General features: G+C 38.5%; 1 protein-coding gene across 8 annotated transcripts in view; it reads right to left on the bottom strand.

The window, feature by feature from the left end:
• Window positions 1-19,080, bottom strand: part of LOC147368971 (uncharacterized) — a 513,832-nt gene that overhangs the window by 93,010 nt on the left and 401,742 nt on the right. The window contains exon 5 of one of the 8 annotated variants that reach the window (XM_086410562.1): window positions 11,303-11,437. The exons of 5 other annotated variants lie outside the window; for them this stretch is intronic. In XM_086410562.1, the coding sequence (XP_086266688.1) occupies window positions 11,396-11,437 (42 nt within the window). In that variant the 3' untranslated portion in view covers window positions 11,303-11,395. Of the gene's footprint in view, window positions 1-11,302; window positions 11,438-13,134; window positions 14,247-19,080 lie in introns of those variants that run through there. 2 more of the 8 variants (XM_086410561.1, XR_015167021.1) reach the window with 2 other exon arrangements.

Below are 19,080 nucleotides of genomic sequence, written 5' to 3'. Positions count from 1 at the left end.
ACAGGGTTACAGTTTTTCCCCTTGTGATAAGAATTTTCAGATTGATTCTCCTAGCAACCCACTTCACCCATTCTGTTCACCACCCCCACCTCTGCCTCTGACAACCACTCATCTATTTTCTATGTCTACGAGCTTTATGTTCTTTTTTTCAAGATGACACATATAAATGTGATAATACAGTATTTATCTATCTCTGCCTTATTTCACTTAGCACAGTTCTTTCAAGCTCCATCCATGCTTTTGCAAATAACACTGCTTTATTTACTTTTTTATGGCTGAATTATGTGCATGCATGCTAAGTGGCTTCAGTTGTGTCTGACTTCTTGTGACCCCATGGACTGTAGCCTGCCAGGCTCCTCTGCCCGTGGGATTCTTCAGGCAAGAAGACTAGAGTGGGTTTCCATGCCCTTCTCCAGGAGATTTTCCTGACCCAGGGATTGAACCTTTGTCTCCTGCATTGCCAGGTGGATTCTTTACTGCTGAGCCACCAGGGCTGAATTACATATATATGTGTATAGATAAGTATAGGTATGTCTGTATCTACTTCACACCTTTTTTTTAAAATTGAATATAGTTGATATACTATGCTGTGCCGATCTCTGCTGTATAGCAAAGTGACTCGGTTTTATACACATATACAGTCCTTTTTAATATTCTTTTCCATTATGGTTTATTCCAGTATCTCACAGTTTGTTTATCCATTCATCCATCAGTGAATGCTTAGGCAGTTTCCATGTTGTGCCTGTAGTAAATAGTGCTGCATTTAAGATGGGGACGCATTTATCTTTCCAAGTGAGTGTTTTCATTTTTCTTTGGATTAATACCTGGAAGTGGGATTACTGGATCCTATGGTAATCCTATTTTTAGTTTTATCCACAGTGGTTGCTTCCCACCAACAGTGCACAAGGGTTACCTTTTCTCTGTATCCTTGCCAACGTTTGTTATTTCTTGTCTTTTCAACAATAGCCATTCAAACAGGTATGGGGTGATACCTCACTGGTTTTAATTTACCTTTCTGTGATGACTGGTGAGGCTGAGCATCTTTTCATTTTAGTTGGTTACCTGTATGTTTGTTTTGGGAAAATGTCTCTTCAGATCCTCTCCTTACATTTTAATTGTTGTTTTTTTTTTTTTTTTTTTTCTGTTGTTGGTGTTGAGTTGTGTGAGTTCCTTATATGTTTTGGATATTAGCTCCCTATTCAATACAAGATTTGCAAGACTTCCTGGTGGTGCATTGTATAGGAATCTGCCTACCAATGCAGGGGTCATGGGTGTTATCCCTGGTTTGGAAAGATTCTACATGCCGTGGAGCAACTAAGCCCAGGTACCACAACTACTGAGCCCCTGCTCTAGGGTCTGCAAGCCGCAGCTGCTGAGCCTGTGTGCTGCAGCTTCCAAAGCCTGCGCGCCTAGAACCTGTGCTCTGCAACAAGAGAAGCCACCATAATGAGGAGCCCGTGCAATGCAGCAGAGCAGCCCCCACTGGCTGCAACCAGAGAGAGCCTGCACAAAGCAACACACCAGCGCGGCCAAAAGTAAATAAATAAACAAAGATGTGCAAACATTTTCTCCCATTCCATAGGGTGCATTTTCATTTTGTTGATGGTTTCCTATTCTGTACAAAAAGTGAGAACTGGTTTATTTTTGCTTTTGTTGCCTTTGCTTTTGGAGTCAGATCCAAAAAAACCATCCCCAAGACTGATGTCAAGAAGCTTGCCACCCATATTTTCTTCAGAGTTTATGGTTTCAGGTCTTACGTTCAAGTCTTTATTACATTTTGAGTTCATTGCTGTCTGTAGTATAAGATACTACAGTATAAGTATCTTATAAGTATAAGTATAAGGTCCAGTTTCATTATTTTTATATACGGCTGTCCAGTTTTTCCAACACAATTTATTGAAGAGACTGTCTTTCCCTCACTGTATATTCCTGGCTTCTTTGTTGTAGATTAATTGACCACATAAGCATAGGCTTATTTCTGTTTTCTCTGTTCTATCTGTTTTTGTGCCAAATAACACTCTTTTGATTATTATAGCTTTGTAATATAATTTGAAATCAGTGAGCATGATGACTCCAGCCATCTTTATCACGATTTCTTTGGCTACATGGGGTCTTCTTTGGTTCCATACACATTTTAGGATTGTTTGTTCTATTTCTGTGAAAACGCCATTGCCACTTTGATAGGGATTATACTGAATCTGCGGATTGCTTTGGATAGCATGGACAGGTCATTCTTGTTTCTTTGTGATGAATATTTTTCTAATATTGGGAATTTAGTACAGACATAGTGTGAAAGCTGCTCAGCTGTGTCTGACTCTTTGCACCCTTATGAACTGTAGCCTGCCAGGCTCCTCTGTCCAAGGAATTCTCAAGGCAAGATTGTAACAGGAGGGAAAGGGGCAGGGCACAACTTTGGAAAGAATGACATAGCCCAAGAACACATCATAAAGCTGATTAGAATTAAATGGGACTAAGATGGTAGACAAGACTAGACCTTGCTCCTCAATCAGCAAGTGAAATGACACACCCAGAGGTGCCATGACAGTTCCGGGGCATTGTTAAAAGACCAAGGAGTGGGTGGTGGCCCATATCCTGGAAGCCTCCGCCCTTTCCCAAAAATAGTTGAAATAATCCTCCTACTCATTAGCATATATAATTACCCAGCCTATAAAGACTAACCATGCCAAATTTACGGGCCACATTCACTCTCTGCGATGGCCCATACTCTGTGGAATGTGCTTCTCTCTGTATCTGAATAAACCCACTTCTTACCTATCACTTTGTCTCTCACTGAATTCTTTCTGTGATGAGACGTCAAGAACCTGAGCTTCATTAAGTCCTGAAACCAAGTACTGTGGGTTTTGGCTGGGTTTGAGTCCTAGCCACGTGGGTTCAAGTCCCAAGCAGGGTTTTGGGCTTAAGTCCCAAACTGGGTTTTGGCGCGTTCGAGTCCCAGCCATGTAGATTTGAGTCCCAATCTAAGGTAAACCGTTTCAAGATTACTGGAACAGGTAACCATTCCCTTCCCCAGGGGATCTTCCCAACCCAGGGATCCAACTCAGTTCTCCCACATTGCAGGTGGATTCTTTACTGTCTGAACCATCAGGGAAGCCTGAAAACAGACAGGGATCTATTAAAATTTTAAGCCTGTTTTCATTTGGCTAGGACAAGTTGTGTATAACAGCAATTTTAACTTAATAGCTTTGGGAATAATTTCTAATTGAAAGGTTGCCATGCCGTTGCATATATTATTCCCTTTCTCTAGTGTAGCTGCTTTTCACTTTAAGTTGTATTAGGAAAGAACTATTTGCAAACAGTAAATAAGCAGTTCTTTCTTTTAAACCATGACAGATTTTGCAGATTTAATTGTTAAAATTTTGGATGATGGTATCTCTCTCTGTTAAGGTTGGTGCTTAATTTTTGCATTTAAAAATAAACAATTACTAGACTTTTGGTTAATTCAATGAAAAAGACAGGATGATAGCTTGGCTTTTAAAATTTCTTTCGCTACACTTTTTTTTTTTTTTTAATAGAGGCGTTTAGAAAAAGATCTCTTTCCAAATATAAAACTGAAATATGAACTGTTGACATTCTCTTCCCCTCCACCCTCCCCTCCTTTTTTTCCTACGAAAATATCAGTTAAAAGCTACAGGGAGCCAATTTTCAGACATAGTATTCTGAATGGTAGGAAAGATCAAAATACAGTTATTGTCTTAGTCTGCTTTATCTCTAAACTGATAAGGTTTCTGAAAGCGATCTAATTGTCCTGTGAATCATTAACTTCATAATGTTTACAGAGAATATGTTATCTCTCCTGTTTCTTGGGAACTGTGGATCCTTCATCAGTGACCTGGAATGGTTGCTAAGTGCGATGCAGGTAATGTACCTGTGCAATTTATTAGTGCCAGGTAGAGGTTTAAATCAGCATGTTGATTGTAGTGTTGTTCACTTAATGAACTTCCATGCTCCGCTTCCTGAAAACCCTTTTATGGTTTCTGTTGGCTCCATATGGCATTCTGATGAGCTTACACTTCTCCTTAAGTGCTGCTCTATCAGAAAACAAGAGCAAAGCTAAAACAAAGTGAGTCATCTGGTTTTGTCTTTGCTTTCACTGCATGAGATAATGTGGAGGTGTTAATTACAAGACTTCACTGAGTCTTGACTAATAACAGTGTGCAAACAAATGTATGTCAGGCTCAGCCACAGAAATGCTTCTACTAATAAGGTAAAGCTAGCAATTAGAGCTGACAATGAAGTAATACTTTCCGTTGAATATTCATTAATGAAGTTCTTGTTTGGGAAAAGGGAGGCTTCTGATTGTCCAGATGGAAACCTAGAATAGGAACCCTGGTCATTCCTTTTAAATGAATTAACCACCGTTTGGTGAGCCGGCACACTGGATTAATTCCCTTTTGTACTAATGCACTGACCCTTTGCTTCAAAGGCATAGCCCTGATGGCCACTAAGATCCTTCAATCCGTGACCTTGGCACAATAGGGACAAATTGAATTCCCAGAAGGAGAAAAATGATGGTGACCACAGAACATCACTAACAGCAGGCTGGAGACACAGCATGTTTTATTTAAATTCTTCACTATAACCCCTAGGGTTTCAGGGAGAAAGAGTGTGATTAGCTTACCTAACCCAGTCATGCTACTTTGAGGTTTTCGTTTTCCCTTTCTTCCCTTTTTCTCTCTTTTTCAGGGAGCAGTTCTGACATGCTTTTTTAAGTGCATGAGATCCAGTGCTTTCATGCCAAAAAGACACCTCCCAGAAAAGAGAGCTCTAGGCATTGATGGCTCTTTCACACACTGCACTGTTATTTCTGACACTAGTTCTATTACTCAGGCGCAATATCCCTTTCTGGAATTTCTTAGTAAAGAATCCCAAATGAGAGACTCTATTGATCAAAGTGTTTCATTTAGGGGACCCTTTACAAGTTAGATAGATTCTTATGGAAATACAAAAGGGGATGTAGGTTTCTTGGGTTGGGAGAATACAAAATCTTCCATTGCAATAAACTATCAATGTATCAAATGTTTAGAATGATTCATGACCTAGGTAAACTAAAAGAACGTTCTGTTTTGACTTTCTTCACAGCCCAGATCCTAATTTGGTGGAAAAACTCTGTGCCTGGGTTAGAAAGCCACAGTCCCAGCCTTCTTTGCAGTTAAACATGATCACATAGTGCACATCTGGCCAATAGTATGTAAGAAGAAATTCCTCATAGCTACTTAAAGTAGGACAGAAGCTGCTAGGAGGCACACGTTTTGTTCTGTGTGTTCTGTAGTTGCTGGAATCAACCAGCCAGTCTGTACTGGGCTATGAGGTAAAAGGGAAAAGAATCAGACCAGCAATACTGGTGCTCTGAAATTCTCCCTGTGTGAGGCATGCCTCCTTCCTCCTCCACATGAAGCCACTAATTCTCAGTTCTCTGATTAGCACAGCCAAATGTAATTCCTAACGAAAACAGAATATGGTATCAGAGCTGCAGGGGGTGTGAGGAGGAAAGGTTGCTTCAAGCTAACAGAACCTAAAATGTTTAATTTGCTCAGTGGAAGAGGTGGGATGGTGAAGGCACTATTGCAGGGAGTAAACCGGGATGATCCATATTAAATGTGGCAAAATGTCTTTTCAGACTTTAGGAATGCCGTCTACTGATTCCTAAGTAATACAAAATGTTGGCATGTGTTGGACCCTTCTTGTTGCTTTTAGCAAAGCCTCAGGGAGTGATGAACTAATTCAACAGACACACAGCCTACAAACAGACGCAGAAGAAAATCCAGCCCTGCTAAGAAAAGTGCTTCACTCAAGACCTTCAATCGAAGTTGTTGAGAATCTCAAAAGTAGGAACTTTTTGATAGGTAGGACACGTCTGATGGCTGGAAAAGAAACTCAAAATATAACAGAAAAGAAAGACAGAACCTTAGCTCTCTCTCCTGCAATAGCCTGAGTATAAGTAGGAAAGCTGTGAAGTGCGTGGCTCTTTTCTAATTTACTGTTTTTTTAAGCTGCTTGTCACAGGGACCCAAGATGACTCTCAACTACTAGTACATTTCAACAGATAAGAAGGAAAAGAGGGGAAAAGAGGGGAAAAGAGGGCATCCTCTTTCTTTAAAGATAAACTCTGGAAGCTGCACACATTATTTCTGCATATAACTTATTAGAATTTAGTTATATGTCCACCCTCAAGCATGGCATGAGGTCTTTAACCTGGACCACTGTGTGCTCAGCTAAAAGCCATGGATTCCATGACTATGGAAGAGGGGGAAGAACAGATAGAGTCTCCAGTGCAGGGCTGAACATCTAGCTTCTTCTCTACCTTAAGTAGAAACCATTCTTCTTGTTGTCGCTGTTTATTTTTAGGGCATCTCATGCGGCATGTGGTATTTTAGTCCCCCACCAGGGGTTGAACCCATGCACCCTGCATTGGGAGCATGGAGTCTTACGCACTGGACCACCAGGGAAGCCCCTCAAGTAGAAACCATTCTAAGCTGAAGACCCCAATTTTGTTTTCCTCCTCTGAACTCCTTCTGAAAATCTAGCTTTGAAAAGCTGCCTACACCAATCTTAAATTTTTCATGCTCCACGTTAAAAAAATAAAGTAATATAGCTTTAATAAGATGTCAATGCTTTATATTTCACTCTCCCATTAGGCCAAAGAGTTATAGTGTTGGTATGTTCTTTGGCAATTGTAATCAGGAAAAACAAAATCAAAACAAAAAAAAACAAAAGGGTTTTTTTCAAAAACCCTTTTGAAGGTCTCTAGGATAGTGGAAATGTCTCAAGATTTAGTTCTAATTAACCTCTGAAATCGGAGAAGGAAACGGCAACCCACTCCAGTGTTCTTGCCTGGAGAATCCCAGGGACAGAGGAGCCTGGTGGGCTGCTGTCTATGGGGTTGCACAGAGTTGGACACAACTGAAGTGGCTTAGCAGCAGCAGCAGCAGCCTCTGAAATAATGTTTCTGGCAACTCTATTGCATTGACTGAGTTCAGATCAGGCATCCAGAGACATTTCCTCCTGTTTTGAAAGAGGTGCATTGCTAATTCTCTAATTAATGAATGAACACTCCATTTGTCACACACACACAAAAAAAGGAATAATTTGCTGTGATTTAACTAGGTTTTAATTGTATTCTTTGAAGTATGAGAATATCTTATAAAATAGTGGAAAAATCTTTTTTAAAACTATATTTTGGAGGAAAACTTGGCAGTATCTTTTAAAACTCACATGTGGGATGGATTGATTCAAATATTATATGAGCAAATATGCTGCTCTAAGGATGCTCATTGAAGCATTATTTACAAAACTAAAAAATTTTGAGCAATTTACATATCTATCTACAGGGGAATAAAGAAAATACAGTATATCTATGCTAAAAAACGAACAACAAAAAAAACGCTTATGCAACCCTTAAAATAAGGAGATAGATCCATGGGGAAAAATATCCAAGATACAACATTAATATTTATAAAATATAAATTATACATATAAAATATGTATAGTTCAAGTTCATCTGTATAACACAGAACAAATCAGGAAGCATACACATATAATTGTATATGCATGGAGGTTTCTGGAAGCATATACAAGCAGCTATTAATAACGTTTACAATTAAATAGTAGATTGGTTGTTCTGATAGGAGGCATGAAAGACTTTTACTTTACAAATCTTCTGTATTTGTTGAAGTTTTTTTACCTTAAGTGTGCATTTTTTTATTAAAAAATTATTAAAACCTCTAAAACAATTTTATTTCAATGTATATGGTCTTTAAACATTCCATGAAATATACAGCATAAGGAATTATTGAATGAGTGTCTCAATAGAATTCTGCCTCCCTTTGTTTTATATTGATTAAGAGCCTGCTTCCAGACAATTACTATTTGTTTAGATAACATAAAATTTAATATTTACTTGTCTCATTTACTCTCTTGCCCAGGAAGCAAAACCACTGTAAAGGAGCATGGTAAGATCTTTCAGTAATTTATTTAATATCTGGCAAATAATTTTTTTTCTAAATTTTACTTTCACAAAGGGTTACAAACTTGTGAAGTTTGCCTTATTCAGTAGTTGAAATTCACTAGAAAAAAATGAGAAATGATCTTTTTCTCAAACTAAGTTTAATCCTCTTCCTTATAATGAGGCCGCCCTGGCCAGCACCTGGCAAGAAGATATCATCAGTAATATTCCACCTTATCTGCAAGGTGAAGAACAGATTAAAGGAGCTGGTACTCATTTTGACAACCCAGAAATTTATTTAAAATTTTTTCTCATTTATCAAAACGAAAAATGCTCCATCAAAATTTCAAACAAGTATGTGGTAAGTACAATTTCTACTCATTTCAAGAAAGAAAGAGTGCATTCCTCTTATGGGAACACAAGGCTGAAGTCTGCAGGAGCATGAATTTGAATCTGACTGTTGCATAGAATCAATCAGAGGGCCTGACTTCTCTAGCTTCTTTATGCCTCAAAGGGTCATAGGTCCAGCAGAGAACTGTTTATTTTGTAGGAGCTTACATAACAACACACTTATTATTGTGGTAAAAAACCAATGACTGGTTATGTCGTCCTATGAGCTACTGTGTCCTAGGCCCTCTGCCTGCAAAGGGCAAAGATATAAGCTCTCAATTTTTGAAGTTCAGAAATGAGTATTATGGTATTGCAACATAAAACTTCTCATTATAAAGGATTTCCATAACAAAAATCAGGTCTCTTCCAACTACATAATGAAGTCTCATCTGCTATGGAAATCCTTTATAATGAGAAGTTTTATGTTGCTGTACCATAATATTCATTTCTGAACTTCAGAAATTGAAAACTTAGCTCTGTTACAGAAAGACATTTCCACACAAATGTGATGGTTTTTTTAAATCTAATTTGCAAACAGGAAAGGGTAACAATGGTTGAACGATAATAGCACTTATTACTGATAGGCACCTACTCTGGTTCCACCCTTTACAGACATTCTCTTTAAACTTCACATGTATCTTACAAAAATGGATACTATTAGTGTCATTTTTCAGAGGAAGAAACTGAGGTTATGCACTGGTTAGCCACTGAGTCAGGAATTAAACCCCAAGCACAGGTTCTTTGAACCTCTGAGCTCTAATGCTTTGTACTCCTAATGAAGGGAAGTGGAGATGGGAGGGGGTAGGGAAAACCTTTACATTCTTTTTTTTTTTTTTTCCTCCTGCAACCCTTTAGAAAGAGAGACAGGACAAAAGAAGAATGTGTGTTCTATATGCACAATTCTTTGCAGGCCTCTGACGAAGTACCTCAAAAGCTAAGCTCCCATCAATCCTGGAGAGATAGAATCAGCGGAGCATAGTGATGGAATGAATGGTTGAAAAGAACAGCGGTGACCAAAGAACTTTTTATGCAGAGAAAACCCCAAATCTGGGGCAAAGCCCTCCTGTTCATTTTATCTCACAAAAGGTAGGTAGTGCTGCCTGTCAAGGTAATGCATTACTACACTATTTGGGAAAACTACAGTTCTAATTAGATGAGCAAATAAATGTTCATTTCAATTTATTAATATAGCTGTAGGCCTTGTTACAATTTATCTCTTGGTTCTGAGACCAATCCATCTCGAGCTGGGAATCATTGTGGAGAAGTAACAGGTTTTAATAATGGATACAGGCGGTGAATTATTCAGGCAGATGGGAGCAAGCCTTGATGCCTTCACTCACTTCTTTAATTAACTGTGAGAATCTGACGAGTCTGGGCTGTCTCGAGGCTTTCTAAGTTTATCTCCATCAGAACTGTGAATTTTTCTTGAGCCATGGATATGTTGTGTTCCAGCTCATCCTTATCCGAGGAAAAAAGGAACGCCCGTTCTCCTGTCACCATTTTGTCTTATTGTCTGAATTTCTTTGTCTACTTCAATATTATTTTCATGCAACTCTTTGAGTAATTAACATTTTTCTTCATAAAACCCACACCTTCATTCCATTGTACCTAAGGAAATGACTTTAGCAAAAGAGAATCCAAAATAGTTCAAATCTGATTTAAGTTTGGGAACTAACCCATAAACAAAACAAAATCCTGTTCTGGTCATTGAAGCCTATTTGCTTGACTTAAAGCCATTTGTTTTAGTGGCTTAGAAAGAAATGAACTGCTAGAAAAGAATTTTTAGAGTCTCCGTTTGACAGACCATCAAGCAAACAAAACTAACTCTTATGAGATACAGATTGCATAATTTGCATGGAACAGGGTTTATTAGTTATGGAGCTTTGCAATGTGTCCTAGTGGTTCCTATAAATGAAAGTCTATCAGGGCTTGGCGTTAAACAAATAACAGGACATGGTCTTGTCCAGTGAATTTTCTCTTGTGCTTAACAGCGATTTTCTCAGTGGGAAATGCATCTAACTTGTAGATCTTTGCCCCAGTGTAAATCAACGGTTTTGCTCTGAGCACATTAATAACATGCTTAGATTACTGACAGCCCTTATTTGAGCAATCTACTTTGCTATTACCTTTTACTATGAAATCTTTTTTTTTTCCCCCAAAAGTGCATGTAAGCTGCTACACAACCACTTATAAATGCCGTGACAAGAGAGTTCCTCTTTCAATTTTGTCACAGAAGAGAGAAAGTAAGAATCTGGGGGAGGTCTGAGCTCACCACTTCTCGGTAGAAATTGAATTACAATTTCTATAAATCAAAAGTCATGTTAAAAGCACTGTGAAGTAAACAATGATGTATATGAATTAGCAGCCCAACTGTAGTCAATACAAATCAAAGTGGCTTTATGAAGGTATTGATGTTTTCAGCTCTTCTAAGGTTGAATACATTTAAGTGTTTATCCCCCAGGGCACTGTTGCTCTAAATGAATCTATTCACTCTGAGACCAGACTGTACTCCTGGCTGGAGACACAACTCTCCATGCTGACCCAAAAGTGGTTCTGACCCAACTCGAGTAACCCCATCTGTGGCCAGATGCTTATGCTAAACTGAAATTAAATGAATGACACTTGGGACAAAGACACTCTTAAGCATAGTTTAAGTTAAATCCTGATACAGGATTCACATCTGGATAAGTGCTACTGGGCAAATCCTTAGAAGAAACTTCTGTGTTGCATTCTAAGAGATTCCAAACTTTGAAATGAATGTATAAGGTAACTGAACGCAAATGTAGCCTCTTTTTCATACAAATATCTTTGTCCCAAGTGTCAGGTGATGCTAGTGGTAAAGAACCCACCTGCCCATGCAGAAGACGGAAGAGATGAGGGTTCCGTCCCTGGGTTGGGAAGATCCCCTGGGGGTGGAAACGGCAACCCATTCCAGTATTCTTGCCAGGAGAATCCCGTGGACAGAGGAGCATGGCGGGCTACAGTCCATGATCGCAAGAGGTGCACACGACTGAAGCAACTTAGCACACAAGCACACTGTTCTTAAGAGGCTGATTCTGTATCTTCAAGTCGTATCAATACACCCTGTTAATGGATACTGACTATCTCAGTAGGTGCCATAAGCATACCTTGCTTGTCTGAAAGCAAAGTTTATTTTTATAGCCAAATGCCATATTTAAAAAATCACATAATGCAGGCATCCTGTTAGGATTAGCTAAAGAACACGAAACATCAGATTGTAATTAGATGACTACAGAGAAAAAAACACAGGATGCATATTTCTACAAAATATCTGGCATCCTTTAGCATATTCAAAGTAAAGATAAGTCATCTGTTTTAGTCTTCCTGTGGTTTGGAAAATGATTCCTTACACAAAGGACACGCATTGGAATTCATTTTGCTTTTCTTAGAATATTACAGCATCTAACTTTGTCTCTAAAAAGACCAGCCTCAAATTATCCGACTGAGGACACTTACATTCAGACCAGCAGTTAGAAAGCACACTAAGAAATGAAACATAGACTGATAAGTGGGTGGAAGTCATTCATCTTTTAAAGGCCATTTAAGAAAAAGTGAATTGTAAATTAAAATGTCTACAATAGGTTCAACACCTCTCTCTCAGCCCCTCCCCTCCCTTTGTCATGGAACAGCATTCAAGTGTGGGAATGTTTCTCTTAAACATGTGTAAATCACACATTTAGTCATGCTCCAGGCAGAAGCCCCTACCAAGGGGTCCGGGGGGAGGGAGGCAAAGGATATTAAATACTAGTCCAGCAGTTTGTTAATGAAACATTTACACAAGCATTTTGTGTGTTTGTAATAAAAAAAAAGAGGGGGGGCCTCTTTTCATCGCACCCTTTCATTACTTAGCACAATCTTTAAGAGGATTAATGTTGGGGGAGGTGCAGGGAAGAATGTGCTTATCAGTTGAGTCTCAGGATCTGTGATGCTGAGTTGTTAATAGATTGCCTCTGGATTTGGGATTACTGCCGTGCAAATTCTTCCAGGCTTTCAATAGAATAGAAAGCAGTTTGTTTTCTCCCCTTCAATGAGAAGAGCTATTGACTTTGTGATGAAATGACCTAGGACTCAGTTTATTCATACTACTCCCTTCTCCTTCTGTCACTTCAAACAAAGAGACTTATTTAATTTATTTATTTAGGCTCCTGGTGGCCAATGCATCAATATATGCATTCAGGCCACTGTTCCTTGGATTAAGAAGCAGCTAAGGAAACAAGTTTTATAACAAGCAACTGACTTCTATGACATTCATATCAAGTGTTATATCAAGAAAAAGAAGTTACCGAGAAGACATCTATATGTGAGAAGCTGTGTGTCTCTCATTTTCTGGAAGATTCTCAAACAGCTCAGATAAACTACATATTTGGGAGGACACTGAAGCTAGTAAGTGGTTCTCTTATTTTTCCGGGGAGTTAGAGGCAGCTTTTGTTGGCAATCTCACGAAAGAGTACAGTACTGATGGATCACGCTGCCTGATGTCCTGTGGCTTCTCACTATTTTTAGCACAAGGGAGATGTTAGTTGAAACACTGCACAATGGGCTAATCAGCCATAATAGAACTCACACTGTTTTTTTACTTCACATTGCACTTATTATGTGCCTTGAATGTAAACAGCTCTTTACTCTGACAAAGATGGCAGCTTGCCATGGTGGGATTCAGCCTTCTCTAAAGCTCAGCAAACACTGAATAGAAACAAGCCTGAGGACTCTGAAAAAGCAATTGTTTGAATGTATGTCACTTGCAGTCTTAGACAAAATTATTTTTGTTCTTTTCATCCTTTATTCCCCACCTCCCTCCTCAAATTAGCAAGCATTTCACATATGCCAGTTATCTGTGTATGAAAAATTATTTCCATTATTTCTCTACCCACCTACAAAGAACCAAAGAAAAAAATCACATTTTACATAAAGCCTTGAATGATGACATCTGCTACAGTTTCCACTCATTGTGAAATATGTGGAATTTAATGTAATAATGGAGCTTGATCATGTAAGTAGATTGACGTCACTTTAAAGCATGATAAGAAAGATTCTATTTAAAATTACACCCAACACCAAAAAGAAGGTTATTGTTTTGTACCATCTGTATCTACCATTAGCAGATTCAATAGTTTGCTCTCAAACAGATTTAGAGGTATTTACAATAAAGCAAATTGTTGTTGGCTAGCCTACCTACATTGTTATCATCCCATGTTTTTCTAGACACGTTGGCTTATTTAAAGATATTTTGAATTATGATCACAGTAACACATGCCCATGATGAAAACAATCAAATAGTGGGAGAGGGTTTATAAAGAAAAGTATCCTTTTCCCATGTAGCCTTTTCCATGCTCTGGCCCATTTCCAGCAAGTGAAACTCTAGGTTTATAATGGTTTATATTTATACAATAGGCTTATAATGGTTTATATTTAAAATGCTTGAATGTGAAAGCCTTACTAGTAAGTAATACCAGGTAAAGGGGAGGAAGTAGGCGGGCAGTGTGGACCTAAATGGAGCCAGTTAGCCCCATGGGGAGCTCCGAACCCAAGACTCCCCATGAGTGCAGTCCCAGGCTGGGGGACCAACTCAGCCCTTGAACCAGTTTCTTGCTCCATATTTGGACAGAGTTGCCCTGAGAACAAGGGCAACCTCGGTTGAAAGCTGAGGAGGATTGTGAAGGAACTGATAGCTGGAGCTTGTCTGCCAGCTGTACCGGTTAACTGGGCAACGAGTGTATTTTTGAAGGATGATGTGAGCTGAGCACCTAGGTCTCCATCCCAGTCCACCCCTTGCTGCATTTTGATGTAGTGCTTCAAACAGAAGTGCAGAGCAGCTCCTCAGGGCTCAAATGTGTCTCTCTTCCTGAGGAGAAACTGCCCTCAGGCTCCAGCTCTAGACCAAAAAAAAATACCCATCAGAGGGATCACATCTTGGGCAGAAATGGCCAGGCTTCACTGCTCCCTCACTGGCTGAGTATCATCCTGAAAACAGTGCACCCTCGGCTCAAAAGCTGAGGCAAAACCCGAAAGGACAAACCGCTCGAGGGTGGAACACACACCTGGTCACTGGGCAGGCCTGCTCTTTTCTAGAAGAGCAGTCTGAGCTAGAGACAATCGTAAATGAATATATCAAAATAAGTTTCGTACTTCCCCAAAACAATTCTCAATCTGCAAATATATAAAACATAATAGGAAAAACCCCGAGACATGTTAATATAATTTCATAAAAGGCTAACGCCCTATCAGAACATCAGTCTTCAGTAAAAATCTATACTGTATGTACCATCTATGCTATATTTAACACATAATATATAACACTGTATATGTTATATTTAACAAACATAAATACTCAAGACCTAACTAAATGCTTTGAACAAAGCTCTCAAACACAGAAAGTAGAACTAATAGATATGAAAAAATATTCAGCTGATCTCACAAGTATTCAAATGAAAGCATATTAAAGCAACAAAATAAGTTTTGGTAGCCTATCAAATTTCCATTTTTTTAGTAAAATGGTTTAGTTTTGGTAATAAGCTTTAAGTTAGACATTTGAACATGCCTGGAGGAGTGTCAATTCATATTTCCATAAATCAATTTGGCATCAGGTTTTAGGAGTTGTAAAAGCAAATCCTTTTACTCAGTAATTACACTTCAAGAGTTTACGGTGCCTCAGAGGTGGTCAGCTGCTTCAAGACAAAGTTAAACATCTCTTTCCCAACCATGGACTGCCAGAAACCTACTGAAGTGGACACTGAAAGCAAATTTTGACCCTTCTATGAGAAGTGTTTTCGAGAAGGAAATGGCAACCCATTCCAGTATTCTTGCCTGGAGAATCCTGTGGACAGAGGAGCCTGGTGGGCTACAGTCCATGGGGTTGTGAAGAGTCGGACATGACTGACTACACATGCACGAGACGTGTTTAGCCACAGAAGCTGCCATGAATGCTCTGAGTGAAGAAGGAAAGGGCTACGTGGTTGGAATCAGTGATGGGATGAACAACCAGGTTTGCCCACAAAGCAAGGTGAAGTAGAAGCACACTAGAGGATGCCAGCACAAGTCTGCTCAGGCGGTGCAAAGTGGATGCCAATCTGAGTATTCTCAGCTGGGTCGTTGTAAAGAAAAGAAAAATGGGAGAAAGATATTCTTGGATTCACTGATACTACTATGCTTCATTGGCTGGGGCCCAAAAGAGCTAGCTGAACATACAAACTTTCCAATCTCTCTAAAAGATGATGTCTACCAGTATGTTGTGGAAAGCCCCTGAAGAGTGAAGGTTAGAAACTTTGGTGCTCAAAACTCATTGCTACATTACCCGCTGTGTCCTGTAACATCAGAGTTGGCTTGTTTTTCTGAAGAAACAGGGTACTAAGAAAAAGTAGGAAAAGACCACAGAATATACTCACCACTGGCCAAAAGAATGAATGATGTCAAAGGAAAACACCAGGAACAGATTGTCAAAACATGAAGACTGTGAAAGACTCTGCAAGTTTCTACTTCTAAGTTTGAGTTTCATTGAAAACAAGATTTTCTGAGAGTAAGAAATAAATAAGGTCAGACTAAAAAAAAAAAGTTTATCTTAAGGAAATAATCAGAAATGTGGACAAAGATTTATACGTAAAGATACTCATCTTTATGTACTATTTATTATATCAAAAGCCAGAAGCAATCCAAGGGTACAAATTTAGGAAATGTGTTTTATTTAAACTACATTGTATCTATAGGATAGTGCAGCCATTAAAATGAAAATGTGTAATGAGGCTTTAATATCAAAAGGTAATGCTTATGACTGACATTTTAAAGTAAAATAAAAACAACTGCACATATAGCATTATCTCAAGTATGCAAAAATCCAAAAAGAGACATGTGTTAGAAGAAAATATGCCAAAAATATAGTCATGGATTTGATTAATTTCAGTTGGGTGATTTTTTTTTTTAAACTAAAGAAACATTCTTAGAGCTATCTCAAGAGACAATTGCTAAATCAATACACAGAAAGCACTTGCATTCCTATATACTAACAATGAAAAACCAGAAAGAGAAATTAAGGAACAGTTTTCTTTTTTTTTAAACTAAAGAAACATTCTTAGAGCTATCTCAAGAGACAATTGCTAAATCAATACATAGAAATCACTTGCATTCCTATATACTAACAATGAAAAACCAGAAAGAGAAATTAAGGAATCAATCCCATTTACCATTTCAACAAAAAAAAATTAAATATCTAGGAATAAACCTATCTAAGGGACGACAGAACTGTATACAAAAAATTATTATCACTGATGAAAGAAATCAAAGATGACATAAACAGATGCAGAGATATTCCATGTTCTTGGTTGGAAGAATAAAATTATGAAAATGACTATACTATCAAATGCAATCTACAGATTCAGTTTAATCCCTATGAAATTACCAATGGCATTCTTCACAGAACTAGAACAAAAAAATTTCATAATTCATATGGAAACACAAAAGACCCTGAATAGCCAAAGCAGTCTTGAGAAAGAAGAATGGAGCGGGAGGAATCAACCTTCCTGACTTCAGATTATACTACAAAGCTACAGTTATCAAGACAGTATGGAACTGGCACAAAAACAGAAATATAGACCAATGGAATATGATAGAGAGCCAAGATATAAACCCACACACCTATGGATACCTTATTTTTGACAAAGGAGGCAAAATTATACAATGGGGCAAAGATGGCCTTTTCAATAAGTGGTGCTGGGAAAACTGGACAGCTACATATAAAAGAACGAAATTAGAACACTTCCTAACACCATTCACAAAGATAAACTAAAAAATGGATTAAAGATCTAAATTTAAGACCAGAAACGATAAAACTCTTAGAGGAAAACATAGGTAGAAAACTCAATGACACAGATCAAAGCAAGATCCTCTATGACCCACCTCCTAGAGTAATGGAGAAATAAAAGCAAAAATAAACAAATGGGACCTAATTAAACTTAAAAGCTTTTGCACAGCAAAGGAAACTATAAACAAGGTGAAAAGACAACCCTCAGAATGGGAGAAAATAATAGCAAATGAAACAACTGACAAAGGATTAATTTCCAAAACATACAAACAGCTCATACAAGTCAGTACCAGAAAAGCAAACAATCCAATCAAAAAGTGGGGAAAAAACCTAAACAGACATTTATCCAAAGAAGACATACAGATGGCTAACAAACACATGAAAAGATGCTCAACATCGCTCATTATTTGAGAAATGCAAATCAAAACTATAGCAAAATATCACCTCACACCCGTCAGAATGGCCATTATCAAAAAGTCTACAAACAATAAATGCTGGAGAGGTGTGGAGAAAAGGGAACCCTCTTGCACTGCTGGTGGGAATATAAATTGATACAGCCACTATGGAAGATGATATGGAGATTTCTTAAAAAACTAGTAATAAAACCACCATATGACCCAGCAATCCCACCCCTAGGCATATATACCCTGAGGAAACCAAAACTGAAAAAGACACATGTACCCCAATGTTCATTGCAGCACTATTTACAATAGCTAGGACATGGAAGCAATGTAGACATCCATCAGCAGATGAATGGATAAAGAAGCTGTAGTACATATACACAATGGAATATTATTCAGCCATAAAAAGGAACACATTTGAGTCAGTTCTAATCAGTTGGATGAACCTAGAGCCTATTATACAGAGTGAAGTAAGTCAGAAAGAGAAATATAAATATCATATACTAACACATATATATGGAATCTAGAAAGACGGTATCAATGAATTTATTTGCAGGGCAGCAATGGAAAAACAGACATAGAGAACAGACTTACGGACATGTAGGGGGCAGGAGAGGGTGAGATGTATGGAGAGAGTAACATGGAAACTTACATTACCACATGTAAAATAGATAGCCAATGGGAATTTGCTGTATGACTCAGGGAACTCAAATAGGGGCTCTGTATCAACCTAGAGGGGTGGAATGGAGAGGGAGATGGGAGGGAGGTTCAAAAGGTGGGGACATATGTATACTTAGCTGATTCATGTTGATGTTTGACAGAAAATAACAAAATTCTCTAAAGCGATTATCCTTCAATTAAAAAAAAAAGAGAGACAATTGCTAGAAGCTTTCCTTATCCTTGGAGAAAGGGCTGGGTCCTGTGCTTCTTCTTGCGTGCCCCTGTCCTTCTCAGTATACACCCCTCTCTTAGCATTTTCTTATGGTATTCAAGTTTTCTGTGTGTGTATTTGCCATGTAGTTCTGAGACTACATGGAGTTGTGTCAGATTCCACAGGTTGAGAGCACAGGGCTCTACAAACCCTCCTCACTTCAGCCATCAGTGGCAAGCTCTAGAGTTCTCAAGCCACTCATACTTCTTACCAATTGGCTACAAATCTGAGGCTTCCTACTACCTCCCCAAGTTCTAGAATTTGCTAGAATGATTCAGGGACTTCAAGAAAGCATTTATACATAGGATTATAATTTTATCATAAAGCATACAAATTGGAGCCAGCCAAATGAAGAGACACATAGGATGAGGTCTAAGAAGATCCCAAGCAAAAATGTTCCCTGTCCTCAGAATGCATGACCCTCCTGGCACATCGAAAAGTATCACTAATGTGGAAGCTCACTAGAGCTTCAGATATCCAGTTTTTATTGGGGTTTTGTGACATAAGTTTGATTGACTGAATCATTGGCCATGTGATTACACTCAATTTTGAGTTCCTCTGCCCCTTCTCAGAAGTTGATCTT

The sequence above is a fragment of the Bos grunniens genome, chromosome 7 (genome assembly GCF_055505025.1).
Source record: "Bos grunniens cultivar Pamir isolate PY7600 chromosome 7, Bosgru_T2T1.0, whole genome shotgun sequence".
Lineage (NCBI taxonomy): Eukaryota > Metazoa > Chordata > Mammalia > Artiodactyla > Bovidae > Bos > Bos grunniens.
Note: the sequence above shows the minus strand (reverse complement) of the source record. Positions and strands in the feature narration are given on the sequence as shown.